This window comes from Electrophorus electricus, chromosome 8, assembly GCF_041902795.1.
Source record: "Electrophorus electricus isolate QZ-2024a chromosome 8, ASM4190279v1, whole genome shotgun sequence".
Classification (NCBI taxonomy): Eukaryota; Metazoa; Chordata; class Actinopteri; order Gymnotiformes; family Gymnotidae; genus Electrophorus; species Electrophorus electricus.
Genome location: NC_137504.1, coordinates 15278611 through 15300119, shown reverse-complemented (window position 1 = coordinate 15300119; position 21509 = coordinate 15278611). Strand labels below are relative to the sequence as shown.

At 38.2% G+C, this 21509-nt stretch overlaps 1 protein-coding gene across 5 annotated transcripts; it reads right to left on the bottom strand.

The window, feature by feature from the left end:
• Nucleotides 1-15303: 15303 nt before the first annotated feature.
• On the bottom strand, nucleotides 15304-21349 carry slc22a5 (solute carrier family 22 member 5). 5 transcript variants are annotated; one of them, XM_027010975.3, is made up of 12 exons: nucleotides 21284-21349; nucleotides 21041-21177; nucleotides 20550-20952; nucleotides 20254-20357; nucleotides 19425-19579; nucleotides 19058-19229; nucleotides 17979-18105; nucleotides 17744-17841; nucleotides 17409-17623; nucleotides 16283-16465; nucleotides 15991-16126; nucleotides 15304-15903 (listed from the first exon to the last, which is right to left on the bottom strand). In XM_027010975.3, the coding sequence occupies exons 3-12, from the start codon at nucleotides 20934-20936 to the stop codon at nucleotides 15795-15797; spliced, it is 1686 nt and encodes a 561-aa protein (XP_026866776.2). In that variant the 5' UTR covers nucleotides 20937-20952; nucleotides 21041-21177; nucleotides 21284-21349; the 3' UTR covers nucleotides 15304-15794. The 5 variants fall into 5 exon arrangements, with proteins under 5 accessions (XP_026866776.2, XP_026866778.2, XP_026866779.2 ...); XM_027010977.3 differs by having other exon boundaries at nucleotides 21041-21174; nucleotides 21284-21339; XM_027010978.3 differs by having other exon boundaries at nucleotides 20550-21177.
• Nucleotides 21350-21509: the final 160 nt, after the last annotated feature.

Below are 21509 nucleotides of genomic sequence, written 5' to 3'. Positions count from 1 at the left end.
AGAAGCAATTGTTGCTTCCCATCAATCTGAGAAAGGGTTTTGAGGCCGTTTCCAAACAATTTGAAGTCCATCGTTCTGCAGTGAGAAATTATTCATGTGGAAAACATTCAAACAGTTGCCAATCTTCCCAGGAGTGGACATCCCAGCAAATTCACTGCAAGGTCAGACAAACCACAAGACCTCTAGAACAATGCCCTTTGAACAGATGAGACCAAATGGAGATGTTTAGCCATAAATAATAGCCCTGTGTTTGGCAAAAACCAAACACAGAATATTTACACAAACACCTCATACCAGTTGTCAAGCATGTTGGTGGAGGAGTGATGATTTGAGCTTGTTTTTCAGCCGTTGGACCTGGGCCCCTTGCAGTCATTGACCATGTCGACCATGAACTCCTGTATACCAAAGTATTCTAGAGTCAAATGAGTCTATCTATCCAACAGTTAAACTCTGGAGAGGGAAACAGCAGCTGGGCTTGTGGCAGTTTGGATGAGACTGAAGAGTGAATAACTGACTTTTTGGAAGGGGAGCACTGAGCGCAGTGTGGAGGAGAGTTGAAGGCTCATTCTGAAATTGGCAGATAAACTCAACAGTCAACATACTGAGGCACTGGCATGGCCAGAAATGCCTGAGCCTACTGATGCACTAACAAACCAATGATACTGGGTTTTCTTTGGTGAAATATGATAGATGAGAATAAACAAACCTGTATACACAACAGTTTGACAAACTAAACTGCTTGCTGTATGTCCCTGCTGCTGTCTATATAGACTATGACTGCAGAAGAGATTCAAACACTGAGGCTTCAGAGTGTCTCAAAGATCAGCCTCCAGCAGACACATAAAAAAAATCGATCAGCCAGAGGAACACCCAAAGAATAAGCAGAGTCCAAAAATGGATCAAAACCACAGAACAGGACCACAGGCCAAGGTAGAAAAGGGCAAATCCAAAAACACAGATCCGATCAGGCACTGGGGGAAAAACCACTCAGTAAGCTGAGGGAAACTTTGGCAATATTTCACCAAGAAGTCATAGGAGACATGGAAATAAATACACAAGATGAAACTGAAAAAAGGCACAAATATTCAGATGATGAGCTCGGAAGCAGTAGCTGATTGGTGGAACAGGTGGTACGTTTGCAAACGGTCAGGCCAGCGGATGATGGGAAATGGAGTTTAGAGCTGTAGAATGAGGAGGCAATGTGACAAAAGGATACGTTTAGTGAGGCCCTGCTGGAGTTCCTCACCTGGTCCTTACTGAAGGAAGACAGCAAGGCTAGACACCTGATTGTGAAGACTAATTTCTCTTCAGATCAAATCATTTAGGTATTAGTAATGATATGAAGTTATGACACCTGTTATATCAGCTATCACCAGTTAATTAATATTAAATATTCTAGGCAGTTGACCCTGATATTAATCATGATGGTCCCAAATGAATGAGATTTACACACAAAATTCTAGATTTTCAGAATATGGAATTTGGTTAAAAAAAAAAAAACACTCTGCCTTAACATGGTAGTATACATACATATAAGTATACTTCATTTTCTATTGTGTTATGGTTCCATTGTTAAAACTGTCCTGATCAGACTTTCGAAATACTCAACTGTCATTTTAGCACATACTTCAGTGAAAGCTCCATAAAAAGAGCTGAGTTTTATGAGGCACAGAATTGTGCCAATAAGGGGAGGAGAATAATAATTGCTTTAAACTGTGATCAAAGTCTAGTCCTGAAACTTCTTTTAAAGATCTGCTTTATGTAAAAGCTTTTTTCATTAATCCAATGCAAATTTATTTTTCTATTAATATCTTGGAAACTATTTATGAACTTTAGTTTTGCACAATAAATGGGTGTTTTTCTTCTCATTTGTTCAAACACAGTCATGATTGGGGCAGAACCTCTGTTCTGATTGCAACAGAAAGGAGTGAAACCAACCCCCCCCCCACAAACACACACAATGTGCACCAATGCATCTAGGACAGCAATAGCAGAATACATTGACATATGCAGAATAAAAAATGAAGTGTGCTGGTAGGTGTATTTATGTATTTTCTGTTGTGTTCTTAAAATGCAGAATATTGTTTTACAGCTCTGGCTTTCTGCCAAGTAGTGCTCTTGTAAAGTAGGTCTCAATTCAAAATTTAAGCTTGCCTATAGGCAAACAGTATCCAAAGGGCAAATCCAAATTCTAAGAATTAAAATTACAGAAAATTGAGTCAGTGCACAAAAGACAAGAAATGCGTGCTAGAATGGCTCAGTAATGTAAGCAAACTTACAAGACTTTGGACAGAGGACACAGAACATAAATAACATGGTAAGGATAGGTAAGAAGGCACAGGTATAAGAAAGTCAAATAAAAACTGGAGAGATTGTGATCTCTTCAGGACAATGATTGCCAGGACCATCTGTGACAACTACATTAGGACTATTTAATGTGCATGGACCATTCAAAACAAATGCCTCTAGTTTTCAGTTACAGTTTTGTTTTGTTATTTTGTTTGTTTGTTCCATATAAAAATTTGTCTCTGCCACCAATTTTTTAAACCCCATACACAAAAAAAAATACTCTTTCCCCCAACAACACCCACTCCAGAATGAACGTTGGGCAGTTGTTAAGGTACTTGACTTGTAATCGGAAGGTTGCTGCTTCAAGCCCCATCACTGCTGAGTTGCCACTGTTGGGTCTCTGTGCAAGGCCCTTAATCCTCAAGTTGTACTCACTCAATTGTAAGTCACTTTGGATAAAAGCCTCAGGTAAATGTAAACACTGAATAGAGATATCTGATTCAGAAATGTCATTTTAAATGTGTTCTGTAAATAATTAATAATATACTGTATTATCTGTATTTTCATGTTACATGTAATACAGATAATATTAGTGAAAAATCTATGGTCTCTGAAAAATGTAACTCATTCCTTTTGTGGGGTAGTTGAGGTATCACTGGGTATATTGATGCTTTTATAGGTTTTTGACAGCAGTTTCTTTTTTTGGACTGAGTGTATTGAATTGAATTAAAGGTTGAATTGAATTAAAGACTTAAGGGCATCTTTCACTTGAAGGAACTGAAAGTTTTCTGCACAAGGCAATATTTACAAAAACATCTTTTAATTGTGCAATTTCGTTTTTTCCAATGTGGGAATATTATTGTACTGTTTATTAAAGATTGAAAAAATGGATATTTACTTCTCCACTTTCCGATTGTTCAATGTCACTCCACTGGCTTTGTGGATTTGGATGTAGCCAGGGTAATATATATCGCAGTTGAGTAGACAGAAAATAATGCAGGAAATTTAGGACATTAAGTCCTCCATGGTGTGTGTGTTTGTGTGTTGTTGTTGTTTTTTTTGTTTGTTGTTGTTGTTGTTTTTTTTCTTTTCCCTTTTCTAATGTTCATAATAATTTTTCCAAAGAAAATTAGTAATAACTGAATTAAGTTTTGTTAACCATTTACTGGTTGGATTGATAAGTAATTTACATAAGTAAACAAGTAATGTACCTTAGTATAGACATCTTGAGAGCTGCAATTTGTTCAGTGAGATTCCGTGGGAGTTCAATGGTATAATGAATAAAAATTAAGAGTGAACAACTCAGGCCTGTTAGCAGAAATTTTAATTCCCAAATCTTTAATAAAATTTATTGTGAGTGGAATTTGGGTGTTATGGACCTTTTTGTAATTCCAACTTTCTTTGCTTAATGGTAAAATATTTGCTAAAATTATTGGAGTATTCTGATAGTTCTGAATATGTGCTGACCAGCTTAATAGTTTCAGAAAGTGAAATTCTTGAATTCTGTAAGTAAAGTAATATATTGTCTGCATGTAAGATAATTTTGTGAGCAGTATCTGAATCAGAACACCATATATTTGATCATTTTGTCAAATTGCTGCAAGCAGATCTAGAAATATGGCAAATAAATGGGGTGAAAGTCTTGTCTTATACCGCTATATAAATTAAACTGTGGTATGTTATTAGTGTTGACTACTGCCTTAAGTGAATTATATAAAGCTTTCCTGCACTGAATAAAGTTCTTACAGAAACCAAATGTTTCAAGTACTTAAAAATTAAAATTTACAATATACTCTGCCAAATTCTCTGCACCAAGGAACACTATATTTGTTTAAAGGTTTTTTTTTTTCCTCTGGGAGATTAATAATATTGAGTAAATAATGCATATTATCTGAAGACTGTTGTCCCTTAATATATCCTGTTTTGTAGTCTATTGTTAATGCTTTCCTAATAATTTTCAAATCAACATTAATCAGTGGTGTAGGTCAATAGCTGGAGTAATGGTTCTAATAGTACAGATACACTGCCTGGCCAAAAAAAGGTCCCACACTCTAATAATTCCTTGGACCGCCTTTAGCTTTGATGTCACAACATTTATTTTTGTCCAGAGTTGCATTAATTTTTCTCCAGGATCTTGTATTGATGATGGGAGATTTGGACCACTGCATAGTTGTCTCCAGCACATCCCAAAGATTCTCAATGGGGTTCAGGACTGGACTCTTTGGTGGCCAATCTATGTGTGAAAATGATGTCTCATGCTCCCTGAACCACTCTTTCACAATTTGAGCCCGATTAATCCTGGCATTGTCATCTTGGAATATGCCCATGCCATCAGAGAAGAAAAAATCCATTGATGGAATAACCTGGTCGTTCAGTATATTCAGGTAGTCAGCTGACCTCATTCTTTGGGCACATAACATTGCTGAACCTAGACCTGACCAACTGCAGCAATCCCAGATCATAGCACTGCCCCCACAGGCTTGTACGGTAGGCACTAGGCACGATGGGTGCATCACTTCAGCCGCCTCCCTTCTTACCCTGATGCACTCATCACTCTGGAACAAGCATTGTGCATGTGGAAATGCATGTGGAATTGTGCATGTGGAAATGCTCTTACTTTCACTATTAAACATATCCCTGAGTTCTTAAGTGATTGTCGATCACGATCATTCAAGATTTTTTTCCGACCACATTCCTTCCTCGAAGATGATGTTTCCCCACTGTCCTTCCATTTTTTAATAATGTGTTGGACAGTTCTTAACCCGATTTTTAGTAGTTTCAGCAATTTCCTTAGATGTTTTCTCTGCTTGATGCATGCCAATAATTTGACCATTCTGAAACAGATTAACATCTTTTCTACAACCACGGAATGTGTCTTTCGACATGGTTGTTTAACAATGAGAAGCTACTCACTGCATCAGTTATGGTTAAATAACCTGTTGCCAGCTGAAACATAATCACCCACGCAGTAATTATCCAATGGGAGGCTCTTACCTATTTGCCTAGTTAATCCAGGTGGTGATTTTTTTTTCTTTTTTGGGGGGGCCAGGCAGTGTATAAGGATGGTATTCATGTGTGGAGGGACACCTGCTGAATAATGGGTTAATAAGTTTGGGGTTCAAAACTATTAAAATCCTCTCCAGTTATAATTGTTAAATCAGAATAGTTCTTTAGTTGGGAAAATAAATCATGAAAAAATACTGGTTTGACTTTGTTTGTTGCATAAATAGTGGTGAAAACAAAGGTTGTTATTGATTGTTGTATTATTAATAGCATAACTCCCCTCTGCGTTTGATTCTTTTCACAGGTGAATTGATGCCACAAATATTCCAGATGACAGTTTTTAGGACAGACTGTCAAGGTGTGGTTTCCAGCCTGCCTCATGTGGACTGTCCATTCCCAGTCCACAGTTTATTAGTTTCATCTGTGTCTAGTTTTCCCTAATGTTTCTGTCTATTTATAGATACCTTTTGAGTGTAGTTCATTGCAAAGTCTTGCTTGGCTCATGCCTAGCATTTATTAGTCATTGTCATGTATCTATTTCTGTGGTGTTGGACTTTATGCTGGGTTTCCCCATTTTGCTCCATTGCCTATTCCCTGTTGGATTTGTCCGCCAGTGTGTTTGTTTATTCTGGTATTTGACCTGGCCTGTTTTTTTTGACACTGGTTTTAGATTTCCTTGAAAGCACCCTAATTAAGTCAGTTGATCTTAACCTGCATGTGACTTTGCTTCTGCTCCCCACACCTGACAGAATACTTTGTCATCATATGGAGTCTCCATGATCTGGGTCTGTACCCCTCACCCTAGCAGCCCGTAGCAGCCCGTACTGTATCAGCACCACCTATGCCTTGAATCTCTGTGTAATATGGTGGTGGAATTATCGAAGCAAACTCAGCAATTAAATGTCTGGTTCCCTCAGTAACCAAGTTAATACATCGTCTTTCAACTTTAACATATGGTGATATGAGAGGTTCGGGTCCTGCTGGTTTTTCTCCTCCAGCATTGACTTCTTATCCCTTACATCCTTTTATATAGCACTGCCAGACAATCCTGCTGGCTGTCAGATTTTTACTACAGTGCTCTTTGTATTTTGTTTACGAACCACCAAGCTCAGGTGCTGCATATATAGCTCTTATAGTCTTGCTATTATCAGGGAGAGTGTTGGAGGGGGCAACTGCAGTTCAGAATCAGGGAGAAAAGATTACAAGAGACTATAATTGTTTTTAACATCCAGTTTTGTTCTGTTTTTAATGACCCCTTAGAAGGCAATGTTAGTGCGGAGTTCCTTTTTCAGCTTGTACTCTACCTTGGGCTATGCTCTTGAATTCCATACTTTAGCTACAGGTAGCGGCTGTAACGAGGCTTCTCTTGTCAGGGCTTATGCCTTGAGTTAATTACTGAGCTTGCTATTCTGTGAATCTATATGTCAGGCTGTGTATCTGTTGTGGAGAGTCTGGACATATTCTCTGTAAATGTCCTACTCATCCAAATAGACGTCAAGTTGCTGTTTCATATAGGCATCCCGATGATCCTTTGCATGCCAAGGCAAGGAGTAAGCCTTTTCTCCCATTTCCTTTTCTCTCATTTATTGACTATTCATCATAGAAACTGAGATTCTCCACAATAGAGGTTGTGTTTTTCTGACTATTTGTTTGTGTATTTATCTGTATCTTTTGTCTATTGTTCATTGCAAAGTCTCACTGTGCTCATGCCTAGCATTTCTGCCTAGTTTAGGTATTGGGTATAAAGCCAACTTTCCTGATAAGAATTCCCTGGGTAGTACTCTTCCTTGTAAGGCGTTTTCCTTAGTTTAACCATTTTGTTTGTTTAATTTTGCTTGGTGTAGTGTTTCGGGTTTTGTGGTTTTATCCAGTTCTTTCAATTCTATCCAGTTCTTTCCAATACAGATAGATCATTTTATCCCACATTTACCATGCTTTATAATGCTAATGATATTGGTTAGTAAACTTCTTATTTATTAATTGAATTGCTCATTGCGGAAAATATATTTAAACAGAAGCATTAGGTCACTGCATATGTTTGGAACTCTGTTTCAGAATGAGATTGATAACATTGATTAACCTTTAGTAATAAGTCATAATATCCCTATATTTAGGGTGGTGCCCCTGTCGTTGATAACTTAACCACTGAGCTACAACTACTTGTCACTTATTGAAGTTATTTACATACTGCCATGCTGAATCTCACCTGTAGCCTTGTGAGATTTTCAGTGAGCATCCACTCCCTGCCTTGTTAATGAGCTTTCTTATCCATGGTGTCAGTGTGTAGTGTACAAGATTAGAGTGGAGGACCCTTTCAATCTCAGCATTATCAATGTAGTGGGGGAGGTTTAAATACCACCCTCCTTGTGTCTCTTGTAGTCCACAACCATCTCTTTAGTTTTACTGACATTGAGAGAGATTGTCAGTGACTTCACCCTGTAAGATGTCTTATTTTCAATGATTGGGTGCAGAATGGTAGCATCACCAGCAAACCTATGATATTACATCTGTGTTTGGCAACATAGTCATAAGTGAACAAGAAGTATAGGAGGGGAATGAGCACACAGCCCTGAGGTGCAGCTGTGTGGAGAACTAAAGCAGAGGACATATGACTGCTGATTCTCACTACCTGAGGTTTGTCAATATCGAGCTGCAGGTAGATATATCCAGTCCATGACCTGAGAGCATGACCTGGGATACTGTTTGGCCCCAGAGCATTGAAGGGATTTTGAAGGACTTCCAACTTTTGAAGGATCATTTCACATGATCTGTTTCTATGGTGAACGTTATAGCTTCCCACATTTGGACACATAGCAGGTGCTCTGTTGTCTGCATCAAACCAAGCAAAAAAGATCATGAGCTCATCTAGTAGTGCTATGATCAGCTGAACATTGTTCCTGCTTTCCCTTTGTAGTCTGTGATGCAGTTTAATCCACTCCACATATATTTGGGGTCAGAGCTTGTAGTAGTTGGACACCACTGTTCCTGTAAGCTGTTTGATATCCCTGATGGACTTCCAGAGGTCATATTTAGCTGTATTGTAAGTGTATGGGTCCCCTGAGGAGAAGGCAGTGACCATCCTTTCAGTTTACCACAACTCTCTCAGTTGACCCAGGTTTTGTGGTTGGGGTTGGTGTAGAACAGCATCGGCGCAATATATCCTTGCCAGTATAATAGGTTAGAGTCCAATATACCAATGATCTAGAATACTGTAGAAATACAGGGATCAGTGATGATGCCTAGAACTACAAGATGTATAAGTTCCATCTTAGACAATGGTAAGTGCAATAAACCATAAGTTCTAGAGTTTGTTACTCAGCATCAGTGTAATAAACAATACCGTACAATAAATACTAGTTTCAGTTAGTCAATATAGGAGCAGGGTCAGTTGTTCAGTGTTTGACAGCTAGATATCCTGTACTTGACTGAAAGTAAAGGAAACATGTTGGCTGGATGGTTTATAGCAGTGACCTGCCCAGTTCATGAAGCTGGTCATTTAAATATTCCATGAACAGATGGGTCTACAGGCTGCGCTTGCAAGGGACTCTGCTATCTGGACAGCAAGTGGAAGTTTATTCCACCATCTAGGAGCCAGGTTGTCGATGCCTGTCTTCCATGAGACTTGAAGCATGGTAATGACAAATGGATAGACAGTGATTATAAGGATAAACAGATATGTAGATAAAGAGGTGGTTAGGTAGATCAATATATTATTGTATACATAAAATCATTTATATATCATATTGCTAATTACATACTTTGGTAGTATCTAGTTCTTTTTAAAATAACCATGGCATAACCTCTTTATCTCAGAATAACTTGTCCACTGATATGCCTGCTCTTTCCCATCGTCCAGGAGCTGTTTTCTAATTGTGTGTGTGTGTGTATGTGTGTGTGTGTGTTGAGTATTTTGCAAGGCTACTCGTCATTGATGCCAAAGTTTGTTCCTTTCAATTCTTTTCCATTGCTTAGCATTAGTTCTTTGTAATGCTTCAGTTTTGCAATGATGGGCCTGGATAATTTTCCCACCTAAGCGATGGACACAGTGAAATATTATGATCATAGCTACTTTGGGAGGGATCTTTAATTTGGTGTATATACATTCCTTTAATGTGTTTTTAGGGTCTTCATTTGTATTTTCCCAAGAACACGATATTGTCTCTCATACTTGAAATTCAAGCACAAAGTATTGTTTCTTTAATTTTTTTGTTTTATTTTATTATTAAAAGTTGTGTTGTGAGATTGCTAACAAAGTGCATTAGTGTTATTAATGTATTATTATTATTATTATTATGCAAAAAATATATTAATAAAGAAATCATTAAATCTTTTTCCACCATTTGCCTTATGGATTCTTTTCAAGTGGAAATGTTCTTAATTTTTTCTACCTGAGGTAGCAGTACCAGATGCATTTTCTCAGGTTCCATTTTCTAGTTACAAGGTTCTATTAAATTGCTTATGAATGGTACAGCTATACTGAGGTAACAGACACCCCCCAGACTGGTTAATGGTTTTTCCTTTGGTATTTATAGATGTTTTCTTATTTGCAAATAGTTTTCTAAGATATTTCATAGCTTTAAATATTTCTATACTGCTTGGCTGTTAGTGGAATTTTTCCTTTCAACAGATTCAAAGCTAATTCACATATGCACAAAATGAGTACAGGACTTTCTTTTTTTTCTTTTTTTTTAACTTAATGGTTCAAAGTTCTTTTTTTCTTAGGTATATAAACTGCAGGGTTCTCCCACAAGAACAATCCTGACTTGAGTTGGACCTCTTCTGGGGTTTGCACTCTCAACTCTACAAATTAACCATGAGGCTTGTTTGTGGCATCATGAAAACCTTCCAGAAATTACCTGCTACCTGGGTACATCTGAAATGCCAGTACACTGATCTGGAGCTTATCCCGCGAGTGTTTAAACAAAGCCATATAATAAATATTTAAGTTTATAGTCCAACTGGATTTTCCTTAGAAAAATTGTTTTACCCAGATTTACGTATCAGCCAGACCAAATTATATATCTGCTAAACCTCCAATTTTCAACAAAATAGAAGAATTTGTAAAAAGAAAAACGTTGGATGGTAAACCACTCTTTTTAGCAGGACCTTGACTCTTCAGGTAATTGAATGCCATGTGCTAAACTGCCTTGAATTTTTGGAACCAATCAAAATCCACAGGTTCTCTTCTTATTCCACCAAATAATTCCAAATTCCAATATTTGTGAATCACTGAATGCTAATTTTAAAAAACAGCATGAGTATCGGTGTTTACGGCTGCATAAATAAGATGTTGATGTAATTAGTAATAATAATAAATAAATGTCTTTCACATTATGCACGATTCAACATATTACACCAGATGTTGCTGGCCTTCTTGTTGTTCTTATTCTTCCTCACTTGTGCCTAGGGAAAAAAAAATACCCCTTATAAGGTGTGCAAGAATATATCAGTTAAAGTTTTAGTTTTTATGATCTAAAACAAAATTTAACATGCACTTAGAATTTGCATCTTTTAATCTAATAATATATTAGATTTTATATATATATATATATATATATATATATATATATATATATATATATATATATATACATAGCACAAATGCTTCTGAGTTAATAAGGAGCAATTCTTAATGATATCAATGTACTAAATGCGGATATAACCATGAAAATTTGTTATTGGCTCTTGTTTTAATGAGAACTCCATGTGATCCATAAGAGACATTGTATTAGGTCTAGCTATAAGATGAAAATTTTTAATATTTAAAATACTGAGAAATATTGCATCATATTGTATCAGATCATGATGATCATACCCAGGAAGGTCTATTGCATCACTGTCTGGTGTAAGATTACATAATCGCTGACGTAAGATTATGCAATAGGGAGATATATAAAACAAGACACCATAGGACTAGCGATTTATTTCTGTTACTTCTTGTGCTAAACGTCATGTTAGATGTAAATTCAGCTGCGTTAGGTTAAATGTAATTACAGCTGCGTTATAAACACTACTGAAGTGATTCAGATAGTGTCAATCAACAAGTTTCAATGCCTCATAACTGTATCAATATTGCGGACAATTTTTGTTGCATTTGTGGGGAAGTGACTTTTGCAAATCAGAAGAAGGATATTGCTTCAAATACAAATTGAAGAAGGCATATCGTCTGTATTTCGGATGCAAGATCGGTGACCCAGACAAGTCCTGGGCCCCGCACATATGTGGTTTTACGTGTGCAACAAATCTGTCACAGTGGATATATGAAAAAAGAAACTCGATGCCCTTTGGCATTCCGATGGTTTGGAGGGAGCCCAGCAATCACATAACTGACTGCCATTTCTGCATGGTGCCTCTTGTTTCTGGAGGCAATACAAAGAAGTAGAAGTGGGCAATAGCGTATCCAAATGTACCTTCTGCTATCCGATCTGTTCCGCATGGCGAATAACTTCCTGTTCCTGAACCTCCGACAGAAGTTTCTAATGATTCTTTAGATGATGACGATGGAGACGAAATGACTCTGGCATTTCCTGGACCTTTGACCTCGGATGATCATCAGGAAACTGATCCTGACTTCAGTCAAGGTGCATCATCTGCGCCACACAGAATAATGCAGGAAGAACTGAACGATCTCTTTCGTGATCTAGAGCTGTCCAAGAGCAAAGCAGAATTACTAGGCTTAAGACTTCAGCAATGGAATCTTCTTCAGGAAAATGTACGAGTGACATTGTATCGAAAGCGGCATCTGCAATTAGAGCCTTTCTTCAGAAAGTTAGATAAGCTTGTGTTCTGCTCTGACGTCAATGGCTTGTTGAATGCCCTCGGTATCCAACATGACCCACAAGAATGGCGATTGTTTATAGACTCTTCAAAAATGAGTCTCGAGGCAGTGTTGCTGCATTATGGAAATCGTCTTCCATCTATTCCAGTTGGACACACTGTGGATATGAAAGAGACATATGACAACATGAAGCAGCTGCTGGACTGTCTTGAATACAGCAAGTATGGCTGGCATATCTGTTCTGACCTTAAGGTAGTCGCTCTGTTGATGGGTCTGCAGCTGGGATATACAAAGTACTGCTGTTTCCCATGTGAATGGGACAGCATAGCACGTACTTTGCACTATGTGAAGAAAGACTGGCCTCTGAGAAAGTCTCTGAAGATTGGAGAGAAGAATGTGCAGCATTCAGTACTGGCAGAACCAGACAAAATAGTTCTACCACCCCTACACATCAAACTCGGTTTGATGAACAACTTGGTAAAAGCCATGGATCAGAATGGATCAGCATTTAAATACCTGTCTGAGAAATTCCCTCGGATCAGCGAAGCAAAAATTAAAGAGGGAATTTTTTTGGGTCCTCAGATCCGTCAACTCTTCATAGACAAGAAGTTCGAATATCTGCTTAAGGGTGACGAGAAAAAGGTTTGGGATGCATTTCGTCTGGTGTCAGCTAATTTCATAAGTTTTCTAATGCATAAAAAAACTGGCAAATTGGCAAATTTTATCTCAGAAGCATGCCTTTTGTAAAAATTTGTTGTGCAGTGTAATTTGTGTATAGCCTAACTGAGCCATAGGGCTTCAACACAAATTAACAAGGCAAACTGTCATGGAATGCCCCCCCACGAGTCACATGGTACGGCCTGCCGCGTGCAGGGGGATTCACCATACTTTGTAGCCACCCCCTCCTGTGATGGTACACACCTGTGCAGGGGTTGATGTTAAGTGTTTGTCTATTTAAACCCCGCCGGTGTGTGCCTCATTGTTACTGTTATCGTAGTGTTATTGTGCGTGTGTGTGTGTGTGTGTGTGTGTGTGTGTGTGATTGTGTCCATTCTGCAACTTTTCACTATTCTGGTGAACTCTTGTGAGTAAAGCATATGTCTTTTGACTATATACTTTGACAAGTATACTGAATATTTTCACAGCTGTTTCCACAGTGACTGAAAATTAACCCAAATTTAAAAATGGGATTGACTGATTTCTCCATTTTTCTATTCTGGATGACACTTTTTTTTCCCAGGTCACATAACCTAAAAATTGAATTCAATTCAGGAATTCAACTGAATGAGGTTTGCCTTTTCATCATTATTGTTTTGCATGCAAAACAAGTCAAATCTACATTCATTCAGAACATGGATATAAATTGTCAAAAAACAAACAAACTATGAAGCACTAAAAAACTAAAAAAAAAAAACCTAAAAAGTGCTATGTTTTTTCAAATAAATGCCAGCATGAATGTTAACTAAACATAATCACTTTCATTTCATTTCTGTGGGTGCAAAATTTATTTTCTATAGTTTCCAGCACACCATTTTATACAGACAGCTTAAACCTGAACATTAACAAGAGGACACTGAAAAGCAGGCAATTATTTATTTATCTGTAGTACACTGAATATGGTCCTGAAATAGCTTTGCAGCACTGGGGAGAATGACATTGCCTCAGACTACTTTAAAAAGCTCCTTCAGAAGCAGAACTATATATTTCAACAAATGTCCTTCAGTTAAATACCTAGACTTAGCAATGACAACGCTTAGAGGGTGATACTAATTGTTAGCTACTGTTCACACTAAATTGTAGTTACTAATTTATTAAAATCTGAATGATCTGTTTAGTATGGTATCTATAATATTACAAGACACCTAAACCTAAAACACCTAAAGTGATTTGTCTTTGTCACCTTCGCTCCTTCATGGCATCATGGTTCCCATGGCAATGCTATGTGTTTGTTTACTTCCTGGTTTTGTTTCCTCATGCTTCCTTGTATTGGTTTCATTTGGGGGGTTTCACCCACTTGTTTGTATCTCTGCCTATCATTAGGTTCACCTGTATGCTCTTAGTCCTCATTTATTCTTAGTATATAAGCCCTGTGTATTCAGTCAGTCTTACACACTGGCCAGTTCCAGACCCTGGTGAGGAACACACTGGCATGGCTTCTAACTCTGGAGAGGAATGCGAGGACCAACCTAAGGACCTTAGTGCGCTCGGAGTTGCTCAGACTGCTTTTTGCACACTTGGAGACACTCAGGCCACATCTGGTGTGCCTTTGGACCCTCTGACAGATACAGTGCCTCCTGACCTACCGTCTGCAGCAGATGTGCCTCCTGAAGCACTGTCTGCAGCAGCTGCACCCCCAGACTCATCGCCTGCAGCCACTGTGTCCATGGGTCAGCTGCCAGGAACTGCTGTACTTCCTGATCCCCTGTCAGTTCCTGTCTCTGGCATGGAAGACTCCACCCTGTTAGTTCCAGTCTCAGGTGTGATGGATGCTGAGCACCAAGCCTGTCCCCATGCCTCGTACCATGCCTGTCCCTGTGTCATGTGCAAGGCCACTTTCTATGGCTGCATCACGCAGCCCTTCAGTGCCTTCAGCACAGCTCTCCAGTGGCTGCACTTTGCAGTTTTCCTGTACCCCTAGTGGCTGCGTCATGTGGGCCTCCTGTGACTTCTAGGACTCCTACGGCCACGCCTTGAGGTCAACCAGTGACTCCTGTGTTTATTCCCTGTGCTTCCACTGTGCCTCCTGCACCCTTTGAGGCTGCATCTATAACTTCCCCAATGTTCCCCCTGTCATCTGTTCCATACACCATGTTTGTCTGTAGTTGTTCATGTCCCAGTTCCTGTTGTAGTGCCTGTTGTCTGCATCTGTTTCAATCCCTGTGCCCTTGAATGAATTTGTTCCAGTGCCAATGGCAGTCTATGTTCCTGTCCCAGTGTCATTTGTGCAATGCATAATTTTACAGCATCCTGTCCATCCCCTATTGTCATCTACCTTGTCTCCCAGTTTCCCACTTAGGTCTCCTGATTATCCTCCTCATCCTGTGGTGTCTCCAGTCCTGGTTCCTGGTGTTATCCTGGTGTATTTGGATTACTCTCTTTGCCTATTGCCTATTGGAATTGTTTGCTTTTTACTACCTCTGACATTACTTTTGCATGTGTATGGACAATGTCTTTGGATTGACCCTGTTCTCTATTAAACTACATCCACTATACTGCATTCAACTCCATCTCTGTTTGCGCACAAAACATGACACTCTGTTTTAATGTCTGCTTAAATAATACATAGTTAAGTGAAATTTAGCATTCATTTTTGATAAATGATTACTTATTCGGTGTGATTAACATCATTATTAAGATATTAGTGTATATTAATTCTGTACAAATCCAGAAATAAGAAAAGCATGTGTTTTGTAGGTTGAGTTTTGCTGTATAAAAGTTAGCAGAATAACATGAGCATAGAAATGCTACAAAACAACACATGTGATGGCAGTTCTTTTACATATAGAACACCAATGTTATATAACAGCCTAAAATCTTAAGCAAGACATCCTGTGACATTCACGATTATTAAACATAAGCTTACAGATAACATCCAATAATAATATACATTAGGTTGTCTATACATTAGGTTGTAATTTTGTCTGTCCTTCCAATTTTCACAAAGCAAAACACATTTCCAGTGGGAAAAGGAGATTTGGTTTTACTAATGTTCAGACATTTGTCTTTACTCCTGAGTACTGTATCTTTTCTTCACTGTGGTGGCTTCAGAGTCTTCTTTTAGGATGACCTCTTTCTTGCCTTCTTCTGCCATGGGAACATCTACCCTATAGCAGCTGCAGGAAAAAAAAAAAAAAAGCAGTTTTGGTTAATTATTTGCAAACTGATAACCTGAAGTCAGAAAAATTTTTGGAAAGCCATACCCTTTGCATTTCTGCATCTGTTCTACAGTTTCAGGCAGAACTTTTCCAAAAGTCTCAGGCAGAAATATGTTTGCTAAGGATGAGCCAATGGTGAGACTTCCCATCAGAATGTATGGGAGATACTTACTGAACGTACCTGCATGAGAAGAGAGCAAAATTCCAATGACTGGAGTTTTACAATCAGCTAAAATGTCTGAGATCAAACAAGAATATTATTCACTGAAATATCATGTTTCTCTTTATTATTCAGTGTTCCAAAAACACACGTCCTCAGTGACAATCATCTATATACCTAAGAATATGACATAAGGTGCAGTGATGCTGCCAATACGTGCAGCAGAAGAACACATTCCAATTCCCAGGTTCCTAAGCACAGTGGGGTAGATCTCTGCCGTGTAGATGTACACCACAGTGAAGGACATGGTGAAGCCAAATTTTCCAGCCATCTCTAATGACAGTGCCAGTGTATGAAGACCTGTAAATGGGGGGTGGGGGTGGGGGGGGTTAACATTATTGCACTTACTCCATCCCTGGAGGGTCAAAGCTGAAACTATATTCAATATAGCAACCATTCTAGTCAAAAATACTCACAGCTCCATAATGGTTTGGATATCTATCATCTAACATTATTGACTGCATTTCAGTTGGTTTCTAATTGCTGGACACTAGGAAGCACTTTACAAATATGTACCTTGTTCAGTATGCACAGAATTATACCCAGTGTGGATGTGCAAGTTCCAGTGCAAGAGTTCTTGCAGCCAAGCAATAGGATTAATGTTACAGTTTCCCTCCTTTGTGTCATGTGGTTTCGTTTTCGTTTTGGGTTCTTTTTGTCTTTGCCCATGTCTCTTGTTTTGTAGATCTCAAGCCTTGTGTTAGTTTCACTTGTGTCTTGTTTTCCCCTTATCTACCAATCTACCACTGCCTTCTTTCTTCATTATCAGTCATTGTGGTGGTGTTATGTTCCATGATCTAATGTTTCTTCATTTATTTATGTTAGTTCTTTTATCACTAAACTTTGGTATACATCATGGCTTTGTTTGTTTCCTTGTCTTACAAATACATGACCATGGAGTGTTCTAGAATTAATGATAATATATTTGTCCTTAAGTTTGGATATGGCACAACATGTGTCCTGCATATCTTTACTACTCCTTACAGTTAACAAAGGAGCCATTTGTTTGGCCAGCTGTTATTTTTTTATTGTCAATACAAATTACTTAATTGTGTTTCATATGTTGTTCTCACACATCTCAACATTTAAAACAGGAGATCAGAGTGTTTATATTATAAAATACTCCTGCATACACCAAAAAAGTTATTCTTATTTGAGGAAGGACTCCTTATCAGAGGATCTGCCTAATGTGTTTGTATGGTTTCTCTGTTTGTCCATAACTTAGAAAAAGCCATATCCTTACTGTCAGGGATTAGCTGGATCAAGAGAAGGAATCCTCCACCTATACTGAGGAATGCTGAGAGAAGAGGTCTCCGGGGACAGTTCTTCAGTAGCAAGGTTGCAATGATATAAGCAGGTACCTCAGTAACTGCTGATAAAAAGCAGTTCAGGAATGGATTACCAAGAAGGTTTGATGTATTCAAGGAGAGTCCAAAATATCCAATGTTTATTGCCATCCTGGGAAGACCAAAATAATTGGAAATGTAACAAATATATAAACTGAGATCACATATACTATATTGTTCAGTAATCTAACTTTGAAGGATACTGAGGACAAAAAAGATATATATTACTTACCATAGTAACAAACACATGAACGTAGTACAGCATATATTGCTGGTCTTCACAATATCAATCATACTGTACTTTTTCATGTGTGATGGTGCCGCTTTGACCTAAAATCAATGAGAAATATATTTTCCTAAGATTTAGCAAATAGATAAAACAGATATGTATTCATTAGATAAAATAAATATCTATGAAAGTCTATGAAACTGCATATTTTTTTATCTATGATTATTTAGGGTCAGACCTCAGATGCCTTGAAGATGATCTCAGGGGCAGTGACTTTGTTTTTCTTAGCTGCATCTTTCAATATGGCTTCAGCCTCTGCTATTCTCCCCTGAGAGATCAGCCAACGAGGAGACTCTGGAATGAACCTGTAACATTACATGGTTTACTACTATAGTTTTCAGGGGGCACTGAAGATCATTGAAAGCTAACTGGTGCTTATTTTGATCAACCTTTGTTAATACTTTGTTAACCACTAAAGGGCTTGTTCATTAGCTGGGTTTAGTTTAGTCAAACGTGCAAAAGTGTAAAGTATAAAAATTTGCAGTTCAGAAGAACTCCTGAATCAGGACCAGGTAACATTGCAATAAACTACTGCAACAAACTTTAAAATGTGCTGTGGTTGATGGCTGAGATCAAATCTACTTCAGTCTCCCTGTAGGTCCAGTCTGTTTCAAGCATGTGTTGTTCTGTTTAAAATCTAAATCTAAATTTACGATGCCATTATTTGGAGCATAATTTGGAGCTGAACTTGATAAAATATTGAACTGAAGGAGGTGTACTTCTCACTTGATTGATGGGAATTAAAACACAGTGTCATAGTGAGAGAGCTTAATATATCCACTGTTGTGTGGCAGTACCACCAAACTGGAGGTACATGTAGCCCTTGTATCCTCCAGCTCCCACCTTGAAAGGTCATGATGTGAATATTTTCCACAATATTAATATAATCCCAGCACACCAATTTTAACTCAGCATTTAATAATTAACATTTTTCTTAGCTGAATCAAAAGGAGGGAAAACTCAAACCTTTAAGGCTAGACTGCTTTCAAGCCTACCATCTTTTCCTCCCTGTGAGACCAGCTGTGTTCTGTGGGAACTGGATAATGAATTAATATTTGGCACATATGGAACTACAGATAAATGTCAGCTGCAGGGTGCATCCCTGCACATCTCAGCAGTGCTCAACATGGATACATCCTGTACTTCACTGGAGTGCAGTCTAATTCATGAAAGAAAAACTATTGCATATACAAATCACAAAGCAAATTTCCAATTATCTCCAAAATTGAATTTTCACAATCCCGTGTTGACGCTTACCACCATAATGGGATGTATGCCAGTGTTAGCCCTGATAGCACTCTGAGCAGAGTTCGCCAGTCTCTGATTGCAAAGGCAATCCATGGGAGCAGCATGTATCCAATACAGTAGTGTAGAAACGCACCCAAGGTAGTAAAAAGAACTCGTAAGGACTTACTCAGTACCTCAGTACCTGTGAAAATGATTACAATTAAATATAACATTTTCTGTCAATGTTTCACAGGTGTGTAAGCCTGTGTTGACATGTGGAAATTATAGATATATACATTATTATAATTTAACTACAGTATTAGTGTAGATTATATGATTAACATGATATGAGTGCCTTATGTATTAACTAAAAATGATATTTCATGAGCTTGCTTACCAAGAACAAATGCTGTGATGTACAGAGATATCTGGAAGGCACCCACAAAGAAATATAGGGTACAGAAGACCAGCCATGACTGAGAAAATGACTGAGCGAAGATGACAAGAGACTCTGAAGCAAGAGATAGGAAAAGAACCTTCTTTCTCCCAAACCTTGAACAAAAAGAAATGGATAAATGGGATTGGTAGAACACAGCTATTATGCATAAGTAAGCCTTGTCTGATTTACTCTGGAAATTCTGTGCCTAACCTTTAAGTTTGTTAGTACAAGGTTCGTAAGAAAATCGACAATAATGAATCAAAAATTATGTAAACAAACAAACAAACAAAAAAAGATGAAGAAAACATTTGCATTATATTTCATATGGATGTATTTTGAGGTATTAACTTGAACTAGCATGCAATACTTATTTAGTCATGCAGACAAATTTAAGAAAGAGTTGAGACAAACTCTTGTGTTGCATACTAAAATAATTGGGAAGTGTAATTTGCTGTAGATTCAATCCAGTCACTCCAAGTAAATATATTTGCTATATATTTATGCAAAAATTAAAACCCCAGCAAACTTCCTAACCGCTAGTGTACAAATATCAATCATCAGTGTACTTGACAGCATGTGTCTCCCTACATAGCATAGTACACAGTCTTTACACCAGGTGGCAGCATTTGTCTAATATCTAATACGCTTTAGGCTCTTTTGGTAACAAACACACTGTATGGTTTCCATGCTATTAAAAATATGCGTATCATTACGTGTTTCCTTTATTGGGTCTTTCAACATGCAAATGTATCCAATAAGCATATACTACAGAAGGTATGTTCTGTACCTGTCAGAGAGCTGGCCTGAAACAAGAGAGCCCACTAAGTAGCCCATATATAAAGTTGAGGAGGCAAATGGAACTTGCCATTCTCTTTCACAAACCAAGTCCCACTGCAATATAGAGTTCATATTCCATCTTAAATGTATTGTTTATTCAGAACACTGTAAACTACATTTATTTAACATTTCACCAAATCACTTGTCATTATTTAATCAATTATTCAATTTCTAGAGTAAAAGATGATGCAGTAGGCACAAAAACTGATGCTCATAATGACATCTGAAGATAATATAAATTCTTACCTCAGATACAATAGTAGAGTGGTAGATGTCTGTACTGTAGTTCCATCCATCTGCACACCTCTCCTTTGAGACCTCTGTGAGGTTTATATCACCATAGTTGTAACCTTCAGTGGCAAAATGTTTAATTGTGTCTAAATGATATCTCCAGCACTTGCTCTGTTCCAGTTTTCCATTCATCTCCTCAACAGGTATGCTAGCTTTAATCCATTCTTCACTCAGATTCCCATCCAGGACCTGACAGCTATGCGAAGGGGAGGCCCCAGCAAACACAATGTAGAAGCTATGGAAACCAGTGGAAATGTAGATGGCGTTCAGAAGCAGAAAAACTATGATGAAGAAAGGGCCATTTTGGCCCAGGAAGGCTGTTTCCTCTTCGTAATCTCCCATTGTGGTATGGATGACTCTGAGACATGTGCAAAAAGGAGAGTTTTGAGAGCCAGGTCTCCTGTGGTGAACAACACAACAGGAAGGAGGAAAGAAAAAAAATCTACCTTTTAAGAGTTGAAGTCCCTGACCTCTTTATCTCATTGATGGGACCGCAGTGGAGCCCTCCACACTTGCTGCTTCAGTGTTTGTTTACCTTTCTGAAGAGGCCTCTATGCAGGGAGAGAGGTCTTATCCATGTCTTCTGAACACAAAGGGTAGCACAAAAAAAGGCAGTGATGAAGGTTTCTCATGCATTGTTCATGCCCATAGAAACAAACATAAGCAAAGTTCTGTTTTAGTTGACCAACCTGTAAACATGAGTTTGCGAAAGTCTGCAGCTTGCAGAGCAGCTTCTCAAAGCAGCATTCTTTTCAGTGCAAAGACCCAAAAGAATTACACGTGATTGCAATATGAATGGCTTTAGTGGCATTCAACTCCACATCACACCCTCAACGGTTGAGGAGCTAAGTACAACACAAGGAAGCACAGACTAGCAATAGTTTTTCAAAAAAAAAATACTCTTAAAAAACCCAC

What these genes read in the sequence shown, in the direction of transcription:
- slc22a5 (XM_027010978.3), bottom strand. Translation starts at nt 20,936, where the DNA reads ATGGGAGATTACGAAGAGGAAACAGCCTTCCTGGGCCAAAATGGCCCT. An exon ending in TTCATGTGTTTGTTACTATG is followed by an intron (nt 17,624 to 17,743) that starts GTAAGTAATATA and finishes TGGTCTTCCCAG; the next exon opens with GATGGCAATAAACATTGGAT. An exon ending in ACCTTATGTCATATTCTTAG is followed by an intron (nt 16,127 to 16,282) that starts GTATATAGATGA and finishes CTTCTCATGCAG; the next exon opens with GTACGTTCAGTAAGTATCTC.